The sequence below is a fragment of the Mastacembelus armatus genome, chromosome 11 (assembly GCF_900324485.2).
Source record: "Mastacembelus armatus chromosome 11, fMasArm1.2, whole genome shotgun sequence".
Classification (NCBI taxonomy): Eukaryota; Metazoa; Chordata; class Actinopteri; order Synbranchiformes; family Mastacembelidae; genus Mastacembelus; species Mastacembelus armatus.
This window is the reverse complement of record NC_046643.1, coordinates 11,460,386-11,484,537: the sequence shown is the minus strand read 5'-3', so window position 1 is coordinate 11,484,537 and position 24,152 is coordinate 11,460,386. Positions and strand designations below refer to the sequence as shown.

Sequence of the window (24,152 nt, the reverse complement as noted above, 5' to 3'; positions counted from 1 at the left end):
AAGAATAATGCTACCTGGCAAAAAATTGCATGGGGCTAACAGCAAGCTCTGAAGTGCCATTTTTTTTCCCATGGCAGCAAGACCATCAAATCATAAAGGGATCTAAATAGACCGCTCGGTCTAAGTACATTCACTGTTTAAAATCTAGGCTTTGAATGGAAGAGTGGAGCACCTGAGTCATCTGGCTTGCTCGGATAAAATAAATGAATCACTTGCAGGGACAGGAAAGTGCTTTCACTAGCCAAATACAATATGGTGAATGTTTTCTTAGGTGAAACCATCAGAAATGATCTGAGCTCTGTGAGTACTGTGTGTATGTGAACCTGATCTGCTGTGTGTAGTCAGAGTTGTGTCATCTATATTCAACTTCGATGTTATTCAACTAAAGATCATATCTAAGTAAATAAAATATATATTAATGTAAATCCTACATTCACTTTAAAAACCAAAGAAATCATAAAAAAAAAAAAATAGAAACTTGCTATTATATGCTACATAAAATCAAGGGCATGAACATAATTACAGTAATCACAACAAAATGGTTAAATTATACATCACAAACTGTGTTTATCAAATGCCAAAATAGTTAATTAAAAGGATCAATAAAGGAACGCACACACATATATTGAGTGAGTGAGTATGTGTGTGTGTGTGTGTGTTTGTGCACTCTCCAGTTTTGCCCACCAGCATAGAGCATGTACTGTGCATCAAACATCTCCAGGAAAGAACAGGAAAAGACAGAGGGGAGTGAAGTGGACTGGCAACGACAGTCAGTAGCACCATCAGGTGTTGACTGGAGCCGAACCCTGGACTTTGTGCTGGAACCATGAAGACACTGGCCTGGAATTAATGCGCAAGACTTTGACACTTTACAGTTTGTTCATTGTTTGTGTTAAAAGTTCCTGCGACTGTCTGTAGCATCTGCCGACTGAACGAACAGGAACTACCCTTCCATAAGAAAGGTTATTAAGTGTCGCTGACTGACTAAACCAGCTGACCTGAGGCTTGATGTGCATGATGAGGTGCAGATTTAAATGTCTAAACACTGACTGAGGATCAGTGGGGTTTTATTTACAGGGCTCGTCTGACGAACATGCATGTTTGGAGGGTGGGCTGCAATACACGGAGGTTTAAAGGGCATGTTAAAAACATAAAGTTGGGTCACTGGAATACTGAAAGTAGTATAATTACCTTTAAAATGTTACTAAGAAGGAACTTGGACCAATGAATGGAGATTTTGACTCTACTCAGTCCTCAATTAGAAGGATGTCTTTTTTTTTTGCAAGTGGGCTTGTTGGAGACAGATTCTTAGAGAAAGAAAAGAGATCAAAACAAACAATGTAAAGTACACATCAGTCACTCCAACACTTTTTTTCCAGACCTGTTTTTATGTGGGCAATTAAAGCAGGATTTAGACATCTTTAACTCCCTGGTTTGGCTAGAGAAGTGTGCCGTGGGGGTTCAGTGCTTTGGCGGGGTGGCCGTCTGCCCAGTCTGCCCGTCCAGTTCAAAGAAAGCAGATCAATTATTTCTGTTTTGATGGCGCCATTAGTGCTTATTTGTTTTTCTGGTGGCATGAATGTAAAATTGGCAGGCATCAAAAACTGTTATGCCCGCCTAAGATAACGAATAAATGTCAGGCGCGGCACTTACAGCACTCTGTTATTTGAGTCCAAAATCTCTGTCAGTTGAGTCGAGCAGCCAAGAAAAAGAAGAAATGATGATGGAGGCAAAAGACAAGATTTCACAGAAGATTTACAAAACTTCAAAGCTGAATGTCTGACTATCTAAAGTCGGAGCTTTAAAGTTGGCATAGATCCATGAAGTATGAGCTGAGTAAGTAAAAGTGGTTCACTAGTCAAGTATTAGTTGTTCATGTGTCCTGTCTGTATCTCCATCCTCATCTCAAGGGTTGAGAGGCGTGTGCGGTGAGCAGCTTTGGCTGAGGCTCCTTGCCAGGTGGAGCCATCTGGTGGCCTCTGTCGGTATCAGCTCTGGAAACACATTCACTTGAAATAAATGGGTGAGGATGCAGACTTTGAGATGGGGCTAATAAATAATCACAGAGAGAAAGGAACTAAAGGAGAGACGTGTAGTTCGGCCTGCTTGGAGTGACAACTCAGCCAAAGGATGACGTGCTGTAAAGGTTTTGTGTCTGTGTTCGAACAGCCCCCAGACTGCTCAGCTCACTGTCATTCCAAGTTGCCACTCTCAGACTGGGAGATGTTGAGGGTGTTGGCGGAGGGGAAGAGGTCTCTTTGGTCCGTGGGGCTTTGGTAGTCAGATGTCAGGTCAGGGTCCAGGATGGAGGACAGGGTGAAGTGGGATGAGCCCTTTTTTAGGCACTGGGAGTAGAAGTTGAGCAGTAGGTCCAGTTTATTCTCTATGGACTGTACCTAAGAAAACATACATAAGTGGCAATTAAATTTTTTTCGCACTGTAACACTGAAATAACTTAATATCAGCAGTCAAGAACAACATCCCATGGGTCTTTACAGGGGTTAAGTTAGTTAAATTACATTATTTCCTCCCTGCAGTTAATTATTTTTAATGACTGATTGTCTTTCTAGATCTTCTGGTACTGAGTAAAATCAGTTCATCAAGATCTTTTGAGTGAAAATATAGATAAATATATAGAAATATATAGAAAATATAGTTCCACAAATGCTGTAAAAATCAAACTACCCCTCTGTTACCTGTTTCTCCACCTTGACTACACGTCCCATCATGCTTAGCTCGTCCAGGGGATCCAGTTCTGGCAGCGTCTTCTCTCCTTTTTCAGGCCGCGCCTTTTTATCAGGCTGAACGGCCCCTCGTCCAATTATCTGGTCCACCCTTGTAACCAAATGTAACAGACTTGTTTTAAACTTTCTACAGATTTTAAAAGAACTTAAAGTAGCAGTTCTTTTATATTCTGCCAATAAGAATGCTTATATAACAATTGAAGCATACCTTACGAAGACCAAAAAAAATTAATCATGTCATGATCACACAGGGGAACCTTGGTCTCCAGCCCAAACACAGAATTGAAGGAACAAAGCAGCAGGGGTGAAACTTACCGCATCTGCAGGCTCTTGATGCGGCCCAGCATGTCCAGGTGTCCCGCTGAGTACTGCTCTATGACGTCCTTTACATCATATGGACGGAGCGTCTCCTTAAACTTCCTCTTGGCCACAAGGAACTTGAGGATCCTACACACACACACACGTGAAACACAAAACAATCAGACTCACTGTTATCACTCCTCTGGGCATCGCACTGCACGTACATATATGAACGCACGGAAAACCTTTGGAAAAATGCAGGGAAAGGGAAGCTTTCAAACAAAGTTGCCAACCCTGAGAATAACAAGATTAATTACATTCAAAGTGACCTTATCATTCAGACCCATAAAGAGAGCAGAGACACTCCCCCTACTAAACCAGGGGTATATATTGTGATGATGACATCTTCCAGAGACATCTGCTTATCAGCCCTTGCTGTTTCAGCAATTAGCACAAATCCACAGATAGGAATGGGTAACACATACACCTCTATCAGCACTTTCCTGTTTCTGCTCTTTTGTCAGCGTGACAGCCATGTTGGAGCCACTAGTGAACCAGAGCTTCTCCCACTCCCAGAGCACACAGCTCGTCATCATCGCCCACATCCCGCAGTGGGGGAATCACATCTAATGTTGACCTAGCACCACTATACCAGCGAACACATCACGAACATCCTGACCAGAGTCACTGTTGTTGTACATCATACTGGAGGGGGCAGAGGATGTGCAAGAGCTGAGTAGAAGCAGGAGGACATTTAAAGCATGGATGCATCTGTGTGTGTGTGTGTGTGTGTGTGTGTGTGTGTGTGTGTGTGTGTGTGTGTGCAAGTGCCTGGTTTTCCATGTTAGGTGAGTCTATCTGTTCCTTTCTTATTGCTTATGGGAGCTCAAAAATGCTGGCTCTGCAGAAAAACCGAAAGCACCAAATGCAGGCAAGACAAAATGTACACACTCAAGCTGTCATCTCGTCCTGTGATAGATTACACTACAAGTCAAGCTGGGAGAGACAGAGGAGTGAGGAGAGGAGGGCAGTGAGGATTTTATTATTTTTATTTTCATTTTTTTTAATGAGGAAATCCTATCTCTCACACCCAGATGACTAAATCCACTATAACAGTTCACACGAGGAAGAAAGGAAATAACATCAAAGGTGGGAGAAGCAGAAGGTCACAAACACTCATCTCACACATACACACACACACACACAAATATCTGTGAACACAACCATGCACATTGGCAAAAATTTAAATATAATGCCACAAATGCATGCACAAGTTTACTTACACCCAGAAGTATGAACACACACACACACACACACACACACACACACACACACACACACAAACACACATGAGTTGAGCAGGAACCAGAGAAATCTTTTGGGTTTGTTTTTTGAAATGAATGCTGTGACCCTTGTTGAGATCTATAGTGAAGAAGAAGAGGAGAAAGAAGATGAGGAGTGGTGATCTACAACTGGTGCTGTAGCAGCCGTCAGCGCACTCTTCCCCCTCGTGCAGCTCTATGTTTCTTGATGACTCCTGTGTTTGGGGTATTTTTGCAGGCGGTCTTTTCTTATTTTGCAGGTAGATGCAGATTTTTTTGCCAGGGTGGGTCTCAGGTGTGGGTATAAGAAAAGGCTGGGGAAACAGGAGGTGGGGAGGACTTTTGATATGGATCCTCTAAGGATTTCTTTAAAATGCTGACTCGCTTTCTCTGTCAATGAAATGGTTTTCATAATACATGGTTAGGTTTGAGTGTGGCCCTCTTTCCAAAAAAAGCTATGGTGCAAGAACGACTGGCGGCAGTGCAGCATTAGCACTGCTTACTGGAAGATATTACACCTACTTAATGCTACAAAAGCTGAGATGTAAAAATTCAGCGATAATGGGAGGGACAGAAAGTGTCATCTCTGCTCCAAAACACTTCCATAGCTGGAGCACATATTTTTGCAATTCAGCAAAGGTGATCCCTGACAGTCTCCAATGGCAAGGTTTTATCTGTGACTTTAAAATGACTGTTATGCTGACGTGTATTCTGGGTAGGCCAAGTAAGGCGAGTCACTGCAGGGGCAAATCTGATCCTTAGTCAGATATAACAACTTTCTATATATGCTAGGTGAACAGAACCTAACGCACACGTTGCAGCATGTGTATTCAATCATTCTTACGGCGAAATATAAGTTTAAAAATGTTATAGCTGAAAGGCAATAAAAACTGATGACGGTAACAAAAGACTAAATGATTATATATAGTAAGCATGTCGAAACTATTTATTTAATAAAGCAGGCACTTCATCCAAGACTGCAGAAATGCAGAAATTTTGTGTTTTGTGCAGTATTGGATTTGTGAATGAGAAAAGTACAAAAAAAAAACAAACAAAAAAAAAAAACAACAGATCTTGTTTTCCTGTTCTCTACATCCTCTTCTTCTCTTCTTTCTATCTAGCTTTCTGTACATAAACAGAACACCCTATGCATTTATTCAGGCAGCCAGACACTGATAAACCGCTCTCTAAAGTGAAGTCTCAGCACTAAGACCTGGTGCAAAATTCTGTGTTTCATGGACATCAATCATGAAAACTTGCTAAGATACTGTATGGGTGTGTTAACATAATGAAGCACCTGCTGTTTACACACCTGCACTATCTGTAGAAACTCCCTCTCTTCTATTGTCTGCAACATAGGGCAGTTGAGGTCGGAGCTATCTGCTGAGTTGCGTAAACCCAAGCAGCGATCACATAATACCCTATCAGTGGCCTAACAATATCAAACAATAATATATCATGCTGCATCCCTGCAATGGAAAATATCTACCTACTGCATATCTCCCATGAAGAAAAATGTACTTTCGATGTTAAAACACCAGTGTTTCAACGTGTGGTAACATACAATAATGTTCAACACTGTTTTCAATGCTATTTACTAATAGCACTAATACTAATTAAAAATAAAATCTCAATTGAAGAAAATCCTTTTGGGATTCCAGATGGTTTAATTTCAAAATTCCTATAGTGTTTATAGTCTTATATATACTTTTACACACACCTACCCAGTTCATTTAAAAGCTTCACACAGATCATATATAACCACACAGGCAGTATTGCTCTACCATGAGAAATACTGCGAGAGAACTGCGCTGTCCTATGGGCCCATAAAGAGTCATTGTAATCTGTTCACATCAAACCCATTTGAGAACAGCATGGCCCCAACAGCAGATGCTTTCTGCCACCATCAGTGAAAATTTGACTCAGTTACTCTGTGAGTGTATGTGTGGTGGTGCAAGATTGTGCACATGGTCACATGTGTTTGCATATGCATATTTCTGAGAACCCTGTGAAATATTTACACCTTTAGAGAAGGTTGTGAATTTGTGCATTTTACATATTATGATTAATTAACAATTATTATATGGGATACACAGAGCATTTCTTCACATACACACACACACACACACACACGTGGTCCTGGAGGGCAGCAATATCAGCTTTTCTTCATTACCACTCTAAGCACATACTGTGTAAGGACAGTAACATTACATTAAAGCTTTTAAGTCATGAATTACAGGAAGCACTGACAGTTGTCTAAACTGTACAATATCATTTTTCTCTATACTGTAGTGTGATCCTACAGCTTTTGAGTGTATGTTTGTGAGCGCATTTATTTTATTATTATTATCATTAGGACACCTTATCAAGCCACAACAGACATGACTGACCTGAATGAACTGGACTTGCTGAGCAACTAACCCTTCCTGCATGAGGGCTGTTACCTCTCAAAGTGGACACTTCTACAGTGTCAGGTGAATCAGCACACACCAACACCTACATGGCAGAGTAGCCTGTCTGAATACTAGAGCAGGCTGTAAATGCCATAAGAAGTAATCGGTACAGAGGTCCATTACTACAATGGCCAGTTGGTAAGTTTTAAGCAAGTTGTTACCAAGTTATTAAAGGCATATACACTCCTTACCAATGCTTATTGGGTGATAAAGTACTTATTACTCTTATTATAAAGGATCCATATAATGAATCTATTATTTCATAAAGGGTTACAGAATGAGCTTTAGATATGTGATTTCCACTGTAAGGAGGGCTGACACTCCTGATGGCAGGACTCACCTGACAGCTCGTATAAGCGTCTTCACTGCAGGGATTACGTCCTCCATGGCCACATCACAATATGGTTTGTCTTCCACACTGTCTTCCCCAACTCCCTCCACTGGACCAAGGCAGAGGGAAGATATTCAGAGACATCAGTCTGCAGAAATGTTTCTTGTGTGTGTTAATGAAAACTCTTTGTATTTTCCCTACCATCAGCAGGAGGTCGGGGCTTGAGGCGGAGAGAGGTGCGGAAACGTGTTCGGTCATTAAAGCTCCAGCTTTTCTGGACCTTCCCCGGGCTTGTGGCCTCAGGGATGTTTTCTTGGCTGGGAGAGCGTCGGACACCAGACCCTGGTGGCAGCGGTGACGCCTTGTTCCGATTGTTTTGGGATGTTCGGGAATTGTTCATCCTGATCCGATCCCGAAACCCCATTTTACTGCTGACAGTAAATATACAGTAGTCAAACATCTACACGGTATTCTTGAGTTTTTCTCAATGATCACAATGTCCATGCTTTTGACCTTCATGGAAAATTAAACTGTGTTATCCTGTGAGTTTAGAGAAGCAGCAAAAGGGCAGCCTGAGCTTGTTAAAAAGAATTTGTTAGTAAAAGTGAAATAACACCAAAAAAAAAAAGGCCTGACTGAGCAACAATTGGACAAAACAGGAATATTAACATTTTGTCTCTATAGTGCACAGACTAGCTGACCTATCATGAAGGCAGTCTGAGCTGAGGGACCCCTCAATATTGCTAAAACAAATGATTCTGCTCTGTAGATTTGCTTATTTAATGTTTCTGTCATGGGCACTGACTTCAGTTAAATCAGACCAAAACCTGACTCAAGGCTTGCACTAGTGCTGGGATGGTGAAAAATGTTCCACCTACCATCAGGGTAAAGACACGCTTCTTTAAAACATGGTGATTAAGCATCAAAATATTGCCTGTAAAGTACAACCATACAAATGGTGTCGTACTAAGCTCTATATATCTAGTAGAACACAAGGCGAACCAATATGTCATGTCATATATTTAGAAAGCAACATTATTTGACAGGCTGCTATTATAGCATGCCCTGGAGATCACACATTCCCTGCAGCTGCTTGCATGTTACACGCAATGCAAACGTCATGCACCACAGAGCAATTCCAGCCCAGTTGTTCACTCCCATATGCATGATGATATACTCTTTGATGTGCAGGTGTTAGAGCTAGCCATTAAAAAAAATGAAACAGTTAAGGCAGAGGGGGCAACCCATGGTCCTCGAGGTCCACTCTTCTGCTTGTTCTCCAACTATCCCTGTCCTACCCACTGCTGATTACCTGGATCAGGTGTGTTGAGTCAATCCAAAGCTGGAAGATACCATGTCAGGTGAGGATGGAGTGGGAGAAGACAAAGTAAACTGGTGTCTTCTAGTTTCTGTTTGGCAGAACACACCTGATCCAGGTAATCAGCAGTGGGTAGGACAGGGATAGTTGGAAAACAAGCAGGACTGTGTCCCTCCAGGAGTTAAGGGGTATTATCGGATACAGCTATTCATATAAGCAAGCTGAAATGCTGTAGGTAGTCTAGAGAAAATCGGGAAGATAGGGTGAAAGATCTTTGCATGCTACTGGGAAATGAAGTAAATGAGTTGGATGCATTCAGGATTAATTTCACTGAATCTTCCAAAACATTGAAGGAATACTGCATGCAAACAGAAAGTTTAGCAAATAAAAACCTTTTAAAAAATTCAACACAAACATAGTGACCTGTAAATATGAACAATCTGAAATACAAAAGCATGCTGAATTACTCAGAGCATCTATATAAATCTTCTGTATATGAACCAAATAAATGAATTGAAAACATGAAGCAAGTCTAGAGAGCCGAAATTCCTTCCACTTCAGCTATTTCAATTTGTGAAAAGTTGTTGCTTGTATTTGAGAGAATCTTTGGTTTATTTCATTAATTTCATTGTGGACACTTGAAAGGAAAACACATGAATTTGTCACAATCATAAACCATCCAGGACTTCAGTCGTGTTTTCAACACATGGCTTATCATGACCTTAAAGCCAAAGCAACCAAAATCAGCCCCTAGTTTCTCCAGCACCAGCTGGAAAAAACATCCTCTTAGTAAAACAGAACACAACATGTCTTCACAGTAAAGACATTCACTCAAGCATTTGTGAACCAGAGTACAGTGCCTGTTTTTAAATGGTAAGTGAAGGTACTCTGCTACAACAGACCGTTCTTCTTTTTGAAACTCAAACTGTTTGATTTTGAAACAATAGCCCAAACCATGGAACAAGTCACTGCACCAGCCCACAAATTTTTGAGTGTTTCAGGCAAAGTGAGCTGGATGTGTGCGTTATGGTTTTATTGATCGCTGATGTTTTAGCGTGTCCCGTGCACAAGCTTGTTGCCGTGGATACCTCTGCTTGCGGCCAGCATGAATCCGGAAGAGACCCCGCTTTTTAGAAAGGAGTTGACTGGGGAGACACACAAGGCAGAGGGAGAGAGGGTGAGGGGAAGAGAGGAGTAGAAGAGGAGGAGGGGGTGAGGGGGATGAAGGAACGACAAGGAAGTTGTGGGACACCACCCAGGTACACTGTGAAGCCCGTGAGGATAAAATGTAAAAAGAGAGAGTGAAAGAGGTGGAGGAGGTGAAGGGATGAGGTGTGACATCTCCATAGTCCCAACAGCCCTTTCCATTCTTGTTACCTTACCTAAAACTGGAAATCATATTTCCGAGAGGCAGATTTGGATTATGGAGACAAGAGTGAGAAGGTGGGTGTGATCAGTAGGTGGGGAAAGATCATGCAAAGGTAGCTGGTAATGTTTCACACCTGAGTATATGCATCAAAAAAGCCCATTAAGCATCAGGGTGTGACAGCAGCTCCTCAAATGAAAATGTCTACCAGAAAAACTTACTTGAGAACACTGATGTGCTTCTCTCATCCAGCACATGCCCATGTCAGATATACCATTTACACAATGTGCACCTTTATTACCCTGGACTTTGTTTATGCTAAACAATGTATGAACCTAATGCAGCAAATCCACACTATGAATGCTGTTTAATGAACAAGCACAGCTCGTGGCTTGAAGAACAAACCTGCATGGACCTTCTGCCTTCCTGAGAACAGATGAAGGATGGAGGATGGATGGCATGGAAAAGACACGATGGAAATGAAGGGAAAGAAAGAGAAAGACAGGAAGAGGAAACCGGTGTGTGAATAGAAGGAAGGCGATGGAGATGGCAAGAGTATGAGCTAAGCAGACAAAGATGCAGAGAAGCACGGGGGGGGGGGGGGGCCTGCAACACAGTGGTCTCAGATCAGAATTAGTGAAATATTGTTAAACACACAGGACGTACATGCAAAAAGCTCTAGTCAGCTTTGACTTTTCTGTGTGTGTTATTTAGATATGTAGTCTTTACAAATCTCTGTTGTCATTGTCTACGTTTGGGTGACTGTAGGTAGACATTTGGCCACCTGTCTGAATGTGCTGCGAGGATGTAAGAGGTGGCGGGGTGCGTACCTGTCCCCCGATAGGTAGGGGGAGCTGTAGGGCCGCAGCCCAGACAGCAGCGTGTGGTAGGAGTTGTGGAGAACCTTCTTGGTGTTACGCTGTCGCTGGAGGTGACTGAACAGTAGCGTCAGTTCTCTGACACCCCATGTACACAAATAAATAAAAAAAATAAATAACAAAAATGAACAAAAAAATAACAAATGATGAAAACACACAAAATGGCCACGCCAGTGGTCCAAATGCTCAAAAGAAGAGGGAGACGTGAGAGAAATAAGATGATGTGTGGAGAGTCAAATTTTAAAAAGTGAGAGCTTTGGCTTGATGTTATGTTTTAACAAATGCATGTCTGTTTCTCAGTTCCCCTCCTTTTAAGCCAGAAAAATTAGTCAAATTAATACATAAATGCAAAATATAAGAAACCACTGCGCAGAACAAAAGTTATGAAAAATATTTGAAAAGTGGTAGCAGAAATTTAAAATAATAATTCAGCAGTTTTCTTTTTTTAAACCACCACTGTCCAAATTTAACTGAAAATGGTTCTTTGTAGTCCAAAGGCCGGTGTGCTTTATTTTTTCATAATATGAACGTACGATCAGAGGCACAACACAGTCTCACGAGCTGGTTTTCACAATTCATTATTTTGTGCTGCAACTCTTAAATCTTTGTCTGCATTTATTGCAACACTTCAAACAAACACAGATTTCTGATGGCTGAATCCACTCAGTGCTGAACTGACGCAGGCTCCTACCTGAACGAAGGCAACATGCTGTCATAGAAGTACCATGTAGCTGTCAGATAGGAGTGTTTGGCATCTGTAGAATAGAGACGCCACGCAGCCTAAAAGAAAACAAAAACACAAAGTGAAAGTTACCATCCTACCTCATTGGCCTGCTAAATGTGAATACACTAAACATAAGTAAAGCACAGATCACCCATTACCTGTATCAGGTTGGCAGCAGGCATCCTCCTCTTCTCAAAGTGCTTCTGTCGGTGCTGCTCTTGTACCTTCAAAGCAAAACCTGATCCCAGAATCCCCTGAAGGTTAGAAGTAAATTTAAGTGCATCTGTGATCAGACTGACTGGACTCACTAACTGGACCCACTAACAGGGATGTGACTGTATCAGAGACTTACAGCAGGTAGAGCAAAGAAGGAAACTCCCAGAAGTGCAAACCCTGCAGCGAGGAGCCGCCCTTGCCAGGTACGAGGGGTCTTATCGCCATATCCAATAGTGGTGAGAGTAATCTGGGAACGGGAAGAAACACACGTAATACACAATATCATGGGACTAAGAAAATGCTACCTGCATAGAGGACCTATGTATAAAAAGAGTGTTAGCATATTATCGCTACTGCAGATTATACACTAAACTCTTCAAAACCTTAGCATAAAAATGCAATGTCCTCTAATTAACTGTCCCTCTTTGTAATTCTAAAATTCACAAAACAATTTTCTTTTCACATCTAGACTGTGCATGTAATATGCAGTACTCACAGTTCCCCACCAGAGGGAGTCTGCATAGGTGTTGAAGTCTGAGTTGCTGTCTTTCTCTGCGAGGTAGACGAGGAAGGAGGCAAAGATCAGGACCAGGAAACCTATGTACCAGGCTGTTATCAACTCCTTAGAGAGACAGAGAGAGGAGGTATCAGTCACACCTGTCAGCAGCAGCATCTGCAGTCATTATCATATCACTGGCATCATTATTGGCTAAAAGACCATCATCATCACATTCAGCTTCCACTTTGACTTGACTGTACGGTTTTGCTAAGACACTTGATGCACCAATTCATCATCATCACCACAACTGTGTTCCCCAATGAGTGTCAGGTGTGTGGGTCAGCACAAATACTATCAACTAATTGCCAAACTTCAGCAGCTAAAGGGAAGTTTGGTGTTTGAAAGCAGTGAGCGGCTGGTCATCAGCAAACTTAGTTATCAACACTGTAAGATAGGAATTTATTTATCCCCTTAGTAAACCATCATCTCCTTCACCTGCGTCCTGAACCCTTCTGGTACAGTCCTGTACGTGGTCACCATGCATTAATATACTTACAGTTTTCATTGTATTTCAATGCAAATGTCAGTAAACCAGAGAAATTGTGTTTCTGCAGTAGCACATGTGTCAGGAAAGGAATATTTAGCAGTCGTTTCCACCTTGCTGTGGGCATAAACCACAGAGCCCAGAAGTTTCCAGGTGCCTCCCCTTCGGTCCATTCGAACCATACGCAAGATCTGCAGGAAGCGCATGCTGCGCAGGGCTGACGTGGCGAAGATGTTACCCTGTGTCCCTGCAGCAATTACTGCCATTGACGCCACAAATACTATGAAGTCTACGGGGGAAAGAGTTCAGAGACACAGGGATGAGTATCAGTGAAAATCAGGTGATAAGATTTGATATTTTTTCTTATGAACACAAACAGCACTTTGACTTGGTTTTGTGTACAAATTCACACACACTCACACTAACCTATGACACAAAAGGGTTTCCTGGCAAATCTCAGCCTGCCCTGCCATCCACGGTATCTGCAGCAACACCCAGCTGCCCAGATCCTGATGAAGTACTCCAACCCAAACACCACAATCATCACAAACTCCTAGAAACCACAAACACACAAACACACACACACACACACACACACACACACACACACACACACACACACACAGGGAGAGAGACAGAGTACATGCACTGTGTGTAAGTATTTGACAGGTGATCCAAACAAATTTACCTCCACTCACCACAAACCTGATTTGTATACATGTATTTTGTTCCTTTTGAAAATCAAAGTGACACGTTGAGTGTGACAGTCATTTTCTAATTTTTACATTGAGCCTTTGTGCATAAATTCTTGAACATGTGTAGACTTCCCCAAAAGAAAAGTGTCATCTGTCTGTCCATTGTATTTAAAGCATCATGTTGTTTCAAAATATTTTAACCCAAAAATCCAAAAGACTGAAATCTACAGGTCTGGTTTTACATATATAATATACACTCCAATGTATTCAGTTTTTTTTTAAATATTAAATAAAAAAATAAATGGGGGAAAATGACAGTACACTATAACAGTCCCAGCCTATTAACATACCATTGTGTCAATCTTCTCTATCTCTTTGTCTTTCTGGTTTCTGGACTGTATGGGCAGTTTAAAGTGCACTGAACCAATCTGTCATTATAGCAAATGTTCGTGTAAGTAAAATCCACTAATGGCTGACTGCTTGCTAATGGCCGGGTGATTGATCGAAAGAGTAAACAGAGGCAATGTGAAAGTCAAGAGTCCTGCCATAAAATAACACGTAAATACGAGCGAGGTGGCGAGAGAGAGAAGTCGGTCGAGAGAGGACGAGCCACGTTAAGAAGGTGAAAGCCAGTGTCCATTACCTTTCAATAAAGCAGCTGGAGCACAGGGGAACAGGGGAGATTAGGGAATAGCTGTTAGGATTAGTGGATCATGTCTGTGATTTCCTGCGCAGTCAACAACACCTGAATCCTATCACCTGCTTACATGACTGTCTGAGCCTCCGCTGGCCAACAAAACAACACACACGCAAGCACATACAGACGCACTACGGTAAGTGAGATTGCGTATTGAAAGGACAGCATACAAAGATGGATGCTGAAGTGGTCATATGTGTGTGTGTGTGTGTGTGTGTGTGTGTGTGTGTGTGTGTGAGAGAGAGAGAGAGAGGAACAGGGAAGGGGTCTTACCAGGATAAAAAGGCCTTGGTTGGCAGCCTTCTGATGGTCGGGGATGGTGGAGAACACAGACAACACCAAGCAGCTGAATACCAGCAGGAAACTGAAACACACACAGACACACACACACCAGATTTGGAAACTCATTGGTTTCATCAATCCCTTTAGAGTAAAAACCTGAGTTAAAATAAGCTCTGTTCACTCTCTGGTTGGTTAACCAACAGAGAAAAATTAAACTTCAAATAAGCAGGAAAAGATTTGTTGATCCGTAACAAAACACAGCATGCTGACTCATATTCAGTCCATGGCACTAATATCACAACCATGAAAGTACATTAGAAATATCTGCGCTTGTATTCAGTAGTTTCAGGAAGAGAGAAACACAGGCTTCATACTGGAGCATTTCACTGTTTGAATCAGCTGCTTATGAAAAGTCATTTAGTTTTTCAGTGAAAGTGTTAACAGCTAAAGTCTGCTGATAGCCTACATCTTTCTTATTGTCAACAAACCCCATGAAGAAACCAAACCAACAATGATCCCACTAATAAGCCTTGTCTGTGGAGCCAAAGTCTGAGTTGGCTCATTTCTCTGCCTTGTAGACTTATATTATATTGTTCTGTAAAATGCTTCAAAACACATAAATGAGCCACAGTTTTGCACTGGATGCTATTGTCCTTCATTAAGATGAACATAAAGACTAAAAATTGAAAAATAAAAGGACATGTTTTAAAGACGTACAACAGTAAAATGTGCGACTGAGTTTACTGTCCTGCAAAAGTAATGACCACTTCAGTCTGAGAAGTATACCAAAATAAAACACAACATAAATCCTGTTAAACTGTAGCTCATGTTTAAGGTACTCTCATGTTGGTTTAAACACTATTTGCTCCATTTCAAGATGAGAGATACATTAACGTAGTTTATGGTTTTTGTTGCGGAACACACTTAAAAACAAAAAAAACCAATATGTCCAATAATCTCTTTACACAGCCAAAATTATTATCACAAACAAATTTAGTTCATAAAGCAGTTTTGACATGCAGACAGTGAGAAACTGGTCACTAACTACCATGTAATATGCAAATACTCCATGCTGTTGAAAAAAAAGATCTCCACGAAGGATGATGTATTACTTGAACTTCCAAGTAGAAACAATCATGTTGGGAATGGTGTCCTGCTGAAAAGAAAAATGTTGGCACCAATGTGGCAACCGCCGCTCTCTGCCTCTGTCTCACCCACACCAGTGGAAAAAGTTATTGTTAGACGCTGTTTCTGTGGAACACTCAACAGGGACACTAAAAGGAGCGACATTACTACTTATCCTGAATTTCCTAAATGTCTACATCACAGCGTGACCTTATTGGTGAATCTCCAGAACCATGTTCTGTCTCAACCACAGCTTAATGGACTCCAGTCGTCCCTCAAATTCTGTAATGCGTCTGGCTTCTTCCTCATGAGTGACACCTTTACATCCAACAGTGACACCATAACAGCATTTCTTTGACCAGGGAACATACTAGGTAGAATTTTAAAAAAATAAAAAGGACCTGAGAAAGAGTCAGAAGGGAGTCACGCACAAACCCACACCAGGCCTGCCAGCCTTCTGTGCCATGTGAATCCAGAACATCAAGGCAGGATTAGCCAGATGGCAGCTGTGGGTCCAACTGGCCTGGATGTCAGAACCCAAAGTTAAAGAACACTTGTTGGACATTAAAGCCATTTTTACAGCCTCACACAATGATGCCCTTTCTTTATGATGAGTAATCATGGAGAAATCTGATCAGGAAGTGTAATCTGCTAGTAACGGTTACACCTTTAGCAAGCTAGAGGAGCAAAGAGGTCAGAACTGTCATCTTTAAGTAATGAAATGCATGGTCTGCTTAACTCAGAAAGGATAAGCGTTTTAAATATGTATAAATCCTGAATTCAACTTTGGGGAATAATACATTTTATATCTTAAAAGTATGAATAATAATCAGTTGAAACAGTTAGTTCTATGTCATGTAGCAGTAAAAGGTGTGCAACCTTGACCAAATCCAACCTAACTATTTATCATATCATGCATCATTATCATATAAACTCTGTTCTTACTTAACATTCACTTTATAATTACCTGGAATGAACACATTCGGAACATGACTGGTGATAATGATGAAGGATGACATGAGCTCAAATGATAAGATGCATGTGAGGATGCGTCAGACAAATAAAAAGGTCAGCTACTGCTGTTTGAAAGATTAATGTAACTGGTTAAAAGGGTAGAACCGCAGCACTGCAGGTGATGCAGCATCAAAACAGGATTTCTGGTGTTGCAAATATCTGATTAGGGCCAGTAGTGATTCATATAGTCAATCCAAGCAGCCTGGTTTCTGTCGTGTCTGTTCTCCATCTTACACTGAGGAAAAAAAAAAAAAAAAAATTTCTCTACAAGCAGAAAAACAAAGTAGACAGCAAACAGAAATAAACACATAGTTACTATTGTATATTTCTCAGCCAAGTGATGTGTACACAGGGGTTTGTGCTTCAGCCATTGTGAGGGTAGTGGGAAAAAAACACACTCAGATGACTCTCTGTAAAAACGCATTTTGGTTGTTCATCATATGGGTAATGTGCTGACTAAACCGTCTTTTTCCCCTCAATTAATTCAAAGCATTGTGTGCGTTTCCATAAGGAGGAGATTAGTTGGGGCAGTATCTCAGGTGGTTTCGTTCACTGACTTGTGCTTTATGACTGGAAAGAAGTTACAGCACAGATAGCCAGACGGACAGCTTGGCTTTTGCAAAATGCAGACACAACATTATTGCAGAAACACGTTAGAGAAGCAATTCTGCATTTACCCAAATACAATACTTTCCCTTACATACAGCAACTCCAAAAGACTGCAATGACTTACCGCCGGCACGGCTCGCTGTATCTGTGTATGTAGCACGTTTGCATAATCACAAAGCAGGATTCAGCTGGGTGTCGTGTAACAAACCCTTCAAACCTCTTTTCATTTAGACCACAAGCCACATGCAGGCCTCAACTCACAATGTATTAACACATGGCTGCAAAATGCTATTTACACCATATGCTGTGATCCAACCAAGCAAATGTCAGTGTGTTGTTAAAAAACAAGTGACATTGAGTTTATGGTAAAATGATATTAATGCCGTATTTGTGTTGCTTAATGGATAAGACTGGTGATTTTCTATGAGGAGAGCAAAACCTATAAACTGCCAGTCGGTCTCTAGTGTGGTTGTAGACCCTTAATGAAAACAGTTGAACAGCTCGGGAATCGTTTTTCAAACTAACGTACTGTAAATCATGCACATTAGGGTGGGTTACTGAGGGGTGGTTAGCACTGTCCAGGTTGACCCTGGTTGACACTGGGGTCTTTCTGTGTGGAGTTTGCATGTTCTCCTCGTGGATGTGTGGGGTTTTTCCCAGTCCAAAGAAATGACATAATCCCACATCCATCCATCCATTATCTATACCTGCTTATTCCTTCCTCCTGGAGCCTACACCCACTACTTATTAAAAGGAGCAGTTCATTTCTATTTCTGGCTGGTGTCTGTGATCTTTAGAAAACTGTTGACTATCAAGGGTTACTTTTTTCTTGTTCCATTGTAAATGGAAATCCAAGTCTTTTCCTGTTCGATAACTATTGTCTTCACTGTTCAGGTATGGTGTAGCTCCTTATATGAATCTGCATGAGCATACACCAGGATGACACCTTTGCTCATATCTGCTTTGCTGTCCCAACTAAATAAATATATAAACAAACAAATGCATGAATCAATAAATACATAAGAATAAAAATTGATGTAGAGACATTCAGACCATGCGTGATGCATGTGGAGAGGGAGTCACATTTCTGCTGAGGGCGTACTTTCTCCACCACTGCCTGCTATCTACCTCATAACCACCAACCACCACCCCTCCCCTGCCTGCAGAGAAATGTCAATTAAAAGTAAAGCATCAGTTGAAATCCACCAAATCAGCAGGGTTGGTCTCGTGGGGACATAAGAAAAAAAAAAAATCTGCTTAGACCTGAGTGCTTTCCTGGCTTGTCTCAAAAGGTATTTGAAATATTTCAAAAAAAGACATCGGAAAAGGATTCATAGATTTGAGAGGAGACAAAGTCAATACTGAACAAATATTACTCTAATGGCTAAGATAATAAAAGAAATAAAGTATTTTTAGACATAGTGATTACAGTGTCATGGGGGGGTGTTATACACATTATAAATGAGAATATTAATGTATAAATGCAGTATATGTCATGTGGCAAATCAAAAATCATGATATAATAAATTTGAAAAAATACACTGAGGTGGCTAAGTTAGAGCTGTCTGAATTAGTAATTGCTTCCAGAACTTTTTAGAAAGAATAATGCATGCTCTGCTATATACACGGAATATCTGACTTTTCTCCAGAAGCAGACCGAGTGTAATTTGTCTCATGGACACTGTGGAGAATCAAGAAAAGCAGAGTAAGACAAAGAAAGAAAGAAAGAAAGAAAAAAAAGAAAGAAGGAAAGAAAAAGAGAGAAAGAAAGAAGCATGTTTATCTGAACAGTTCTTATTCATTCACATCTCAGGTACAGTGTCTCACCACTGAAACTCTAACCGATCACTGTTACACACCACAGCCCCCTCTGTGTATAAAGTGCATACAATTTGGCTCAAAGCCCACAAAACTCCAGAGTGCCATTGGACTGCTGGTGGGGCAGACAACAAATAAATGTACAACAGCCTACAGGGCAACCAGATTGCTTTTAATGGAGGCTAGGCAGGGTGCTTTTACTGCTGTTTTCCTGTAAGCATACATAAGTGAAAAGCGTGTTCTCCCATTACTTTGACTGACCTGTGAAAATATTGTAGTAAGATAAATAGGCATTACATAAACATATATGACACAGTATAGTGGAGCATTACGCTGTGTGTGCGTGCGTGTATGTTTTTATGAAGTTAGCACTCTCTGCCCCATGCCAGTCAGCAAGCCTGGCAGAAAGAAGCAGAGCTGGAGAGTGGGAGAATGCACCTTTGATTCAATCATCGCTGGATGATAAAGCAGCTATCAGTTACACACAACACAGGAGGCAGAGGGCGATGAAGACGACAGAGGGAGGATGCAGAGTAACAGATGAAACCAAGGCAGAGGGATGTGAAGATGGATGGTGGAGCATTCAAAGACAAAGTAAGAGCCATCAACTGAAAAACAGAGCACATGAAAGAAAGTTAGGCATAAACTGAAAGGTCCCAGAGGTCATGTCATATACCTGTACGTGTAAGTGCACGTGCATATGTATGTGTGTGTGTGTGTGTGTGGCGCCAGACCCAATCGATGACACTCTGATGGCAGCTTTCAGGTATTGGACCCACAATCGGTGCCCGTGCTGCAGGTGCACACCCGCAAACATAAAGAGAGCACGTGCACAGTCCAATTATTGAGCACGGACACATCCGTAAACAAATGCACAAAAAGCTCAATTAGAACATGCAATTTGTCTTTAGTGGAGGCTGACAGACGTGTATGTTTACTGCATTTACAAAAGCATCACTAAAACAAACAGTGCTAAACAAGTGGTAACAAACAAAGGCTAAAGGCCTTATTGAGGCAGCAGGAGTGAGAGTGTCGTCAGCAGAGGAGGGAAAGAGAGGAGAAAGGTGGAAACTGTAAAAAGATATTAATAGCGTATCACTCTCCTTAAATAGTGACTGCAGGGAAAATGTGCCCAGGTAGGCTGCAGAGTACAGCCTGGAGCAGGCCAGTCTCTGGGCCTGTTAGTTACCCCCTCCTACTCTTTCTAGGGCAGCAAGCATTTCAAGGCAGGAACAACAAACACAACACACCAACAAATAAGAGACGAAAAGTGCTTTTTCACAAGGAAAGATGCTGACTTAGCAAACCAGAGGCTCTTATACCGGTGTATGCCCCAGAAAGTGAGTAAGGGAAGGAGGTGGAGGGGAGAAAACTAGATATGAAAGTGTTGAGTGAAAACAAGAATTTCTTTGTTTTACTCTGAAACAGCGCTTTGTGTAACTGGCACACAATCACTGTCGCCAACAGACATGACATGCACACACTGACCAACAGAGCCACTGACTGCTGTGCTGTTCCACTGTCTGTCCACAGATGATGCATTTCAAACACAGCGCCAATTAGACTGATACATTTTCCTTGCTGGAGAATGTCACTCCCAGTGTCTCAGACACAACAGTGTTTCCGAGTCTTTCGATCGCGTGTGAGGATTTCAGGTATTTATCGTCGCCTTTAACCAAAACTGAGAGCATTTTAGTGACTTTCTCAGAGAGTGGAGCTTAAGTTCGAGAAAAAAATAAATCTTTCATTTTCAATAAGGATATCTGAATCATTTCATTTAGATGCTGTTGTGTACGGCACTTTATAGTTCCAAGGCATAACTCCAATGCAGTGACTTTGGAATAATTAGACCACAAGAGGGAGAAAAACACCAGTGCTCAAGTTCCCGTGTTAAATATTTCTTCTTTGGGTTACGCTTTATAAAATATCTAACCTAAAGAGCTCGTTTCTTAACCATACACTCTTAACAACATGTTTTCCAAAACAAATGAACATTTTCCATGATCATTTCACTTTTTCCTATGAAGTCAGTGTCTTAAACCGGGGAGTTTTAAAATCTGTTATTCCCCTCAACACCACACAGCCAGTTCATTCAACATACTATGTGACAACAATGTAATAAAACTACTTTAATCTTGTGATGAACAAACATGTCCCTTTCTGGACATTTGTCCCCAAGTTGCTACAACTTAAAACTGTGCAAAGGAAATGCAGAGCTCTGACATGTGAGAAGCTTCTTGAAACAAGTAACTATCTTGGAATGCGGCACGTCTGTCCACAAGTATCAAGACGCTGGTTCAAGAAAAGCCGGTGTGCATTGCAAACTAGATAAATTATCTTTGACTCTGCTCGACATGGCTGGAGCTGTTAATCCTTAGAAGTCTGCCATCACGCCAGCGTGATCAAGTCACATGACAGTCCACTAGGCCTAGACTTCTAAGGGGTTAAACGGCATTTGTGGTCGAGTGCACAATTGTAACACTTGCACAATATATTTAGTACAGTCTGTATGAGTAATGTAAACTTCAGCCTTCTGCTTTAAAAACTGATTATTGTCATGCACTGCTTACGCACAAATGGTGCAATAAATGTATCTTATAGATAACTGGGGAGTAGTCCTTACATTGGGGAATGTATTTGACGCTGGTGGTTTCGGGTGCTGCAGTGACATAAGTCTGTGAAAATACTGTATGTGATCCAGATGGTTAGAGACTGAAGAAATGTGTCCAAATAGCTAACCAGTAAATGGAGCAAAAAGAAAGAATAACAGGGGAGGATGGATAAAGTCACGATGTGAGAAAGGTTTAAAGAACATTTGGGCATGCCTGCATGTGTATGTGTGTGTGTGTGTGTGGGGCCTGGACTAATAGTAATTATGGACAGTTTCTTGGTGATTGATGGTGCTTTGATGTGGTGGGAATATCAATGGACAATTCAGTGTGAAATTGTTAGCTGATATTATACAGTATAAAAGGTATTTGATGAGGGGAAAAGACAGCAGGAAAATTAAACTGTGTGAATTATCTACACAACATTGACGTCAGTTGTCCACTAAACTGGAAAAAATGGCAACCGTCATAAAAGGCTAAATGAGTTTGTAATTAGATGCAGCCTAACACAACCTCCCACTGCAGCTCAACACACAGATAATCAGAGGACAGGCTGCACAGTGTCAGATACTGAAGTCCTGCCCTTCGCTGCTTTCGGACTTGTCAGTGAAGGGAACTCTACAGAGCTGCAAGATGTGACCAAGGTCCTGAGAGAGAGCTGACATTTAGCTGAGGTATTACTACCAGCAACTAGCCCATTAGCACAGAGGTAGGTGCAGCCTACTGGCTGCTGCTTCACACCCCAGTACTTGTGTAATGCTGACATTTAACCATCGCTAGCACAAACTTCACACAGTTTGGATCAGCAGGGCTGGAGGTTGGCGAGCTGATACCTAAATATAAGGCAGAGAGAACTGTTCTGAACGTGCTTCTGAATAGGCGTGTTGCACTGAAAAACACACATGTACCAATACAAGTCAGGCCCCAGCTATGTAAGTCGTGAAAAGTTGACTGAAAGTGAAACCCACCCCATAGCCCAAAACGCACATACGACCCACATTCTTTCACCTACCCCCCAGGACTACGACTGGATTTCAGGCCAATCATCATTACTCTGTGACAGGTCTAATCTTGTTACCATGGCTGCGGGGATCGCCAGTGATGGATTACTGAGGGTCAGGGGCAGCTCAGCAGGATTGAGAAACAACAAAAAGAAAGCAGTGGCTGTAACATTTGAACTCAGGGTAATGGGATTGCCCCAGCAGTTTAAGGTACCACGTGTGAGAAAATGAGCCAGGGTCACATACAACCCCCGTGGTCAGCGGATCTGGAGAAGAAGCTGAGAGGACACAATGGTTCCAGTAATGTTAAGGCCAGCATTACTGATAACAAGTTATCACTGCAATATTTGCAACACATGCCACCTATTCTCAAAAGTCAATAGTCTTTCTGACAAAAAGAGACAAAGCAATAAGATTTTTGATGGACGTCTATGTCAAAATTTGACATTTGTTCAAATTATTTCATTAGCACAACTTTCTAAAAATGGACACTGTGACCCTATAGCAAGCAGTGAATGGAGATTTTGCTCATAAAATGAAGGAGGGTAAATAGGGTAGTACACCACGCAGCAAATAGGCGCAGCAAATAATCTAAACCCACGGGCTCAGCAGGACTACATTTGTGTTGTCAGTTGGTATCCACAGCAGCGACCCGATGACCCTCAGCTGGAGTTCCTCCTTTGATCTGATCCTCACTTGGTCTGGGACAGATACGCAGTGGTTAGACCGGTGGTGAGTTCTGTGCTGAGGACCTACAGTCTTCCTTGTTATCTGTCCGCTAACGTTATCACTGCTGCTGCTGGTCCAACACCGGTACCCCGGTCACATTACATGCAGTGGTGGCACTGTGCTACTGCTCCTCAGTCCAGTGTCAGTGCTGCAGTCCCTCCCTGTCAAACGAAATGTTTGTGCGTCCGTCTCTGTGTGTCTTTGTGTAACTGTCAATGCCTTTATGGCATGTGTATTTATAAAACAGTACCCAGAGCCATGAAAAAAAGGCTTACATCACCTTCCAGTGAAGCAGTGACTTTGCCAGGAAACCGTAACCACTTCCTGAGCTAAACCTGCATCCACAGACGAAACATATTGGTCAGTTCTGACAATTTAGTGTTGAGAAGCAGGGTTGTTGGGTTTTTTTTTAACATTAGGCATTATCACTATATAGGACAGTGGGTATAAAAGTGCAACTAATATAGTATTTTCTTTTTTTTTTTTTAAAGCGAGCTGCTCCTCCTGTATCAGCTACAGTAAACATGCGGACTACACAAATATATCACTCAGACCAAGCCTTGTTGTTGGACTGATTATAGCACAGGACGTATGTTTTCAATGCCTGGACTTGGCCTTCTGTCGAAATTTCAGGTCACAGTGTAGTGTTATATTTTCCACTCTGGCCCACATCCTCCTGCACAATAACAAACATGAAGCAGGGCATTTATTGAATTGAGACTATCCATCTATATACCAAGTGCCTCCTTAAAGTCACCAGACTGGACACTCAAACGTAACTCGGTGGCTCCCACATAAGCCTGCAAACATCAACAGAGCGATTATGTGGAGCTAATGACTAAATTACATGGAAAAAATGTTCAAAATGTCCCCATTTC

At 41.6% G+C, this 24,152-nt stretch overlaps 1 protein-coding gene across 3 annotated transcripts in view; it reads right to left on the bottom strand.

Annotated features, from left to right (window-relative positions):
• Positions 1-650: 650 nt before the first annotated feature.
• The window catches only part of kcnq4 (potassium voltage-gated channel subfamily Q member 4), a 35,933-nt gene continuing 12,431 nt past the window's right edge, over positions 651-24,152 (bottom strand). Inside the window, exons 2-16 of one of the 3 annotated variants that reach the window (XM_026300188.1) lie at positions 14,361-14,451; positions 13,122-13,248; positions 12,809-12,984; positions 12,149-12,274; positions 11,789-11,899; positions 11,595-11,690; positions 11,404-11,492; positions 10,665-10,790; positions 10,240-10,260; positions 9,557-9,613; positions 7,352-7,581; positions 7,160-7,259; positions 3,060-3,191; positions 2,697-2,835; positions 651-2,396 (exon numbers count right to left, since the gene is read on the bottom strand). In XM_026300188.1, coding sequence (XP_026155973.1) covers positions 2,193-2,396; positions 2,697-2,835; positions 3,060-3,191; positions 7,160-7,259; positions 7,352-7,581; positions 9,557-9,613; positions 10,240-10,260; positions 10,665-10,790; positions 11,404-11,492; positions 11,595-11,690; positions 11,789-11,899; positions 12,149-12,274; positions 12,809-12,984; positions 13,122-13,248; positions 14,361-14,451 — 1,825 coding nt within the window. In that variant the 3' untranslated portion in view covers positions 651-2,192. The remainder of the gene's footprint in view (positions 2,397-2,696; positions 2,836-3,059; positions 3,192-7,159; positions 7,260-7,351; positions 7,582-9,556; positions 9,614-10,239; positions 10,261-10,664; positions 10,791-11,403; positions 11,493-11,594; positions 11,691-11,788; positions 11,900-12,148; positions 12,275-12,808; positions 12,985-13,121; positions 13,249-14,360; positions 14,452-24,152) is intronic. The other 2 variants (XM_026300189.1, XM_026300190.1) reach the window with 2 other exon arrangements.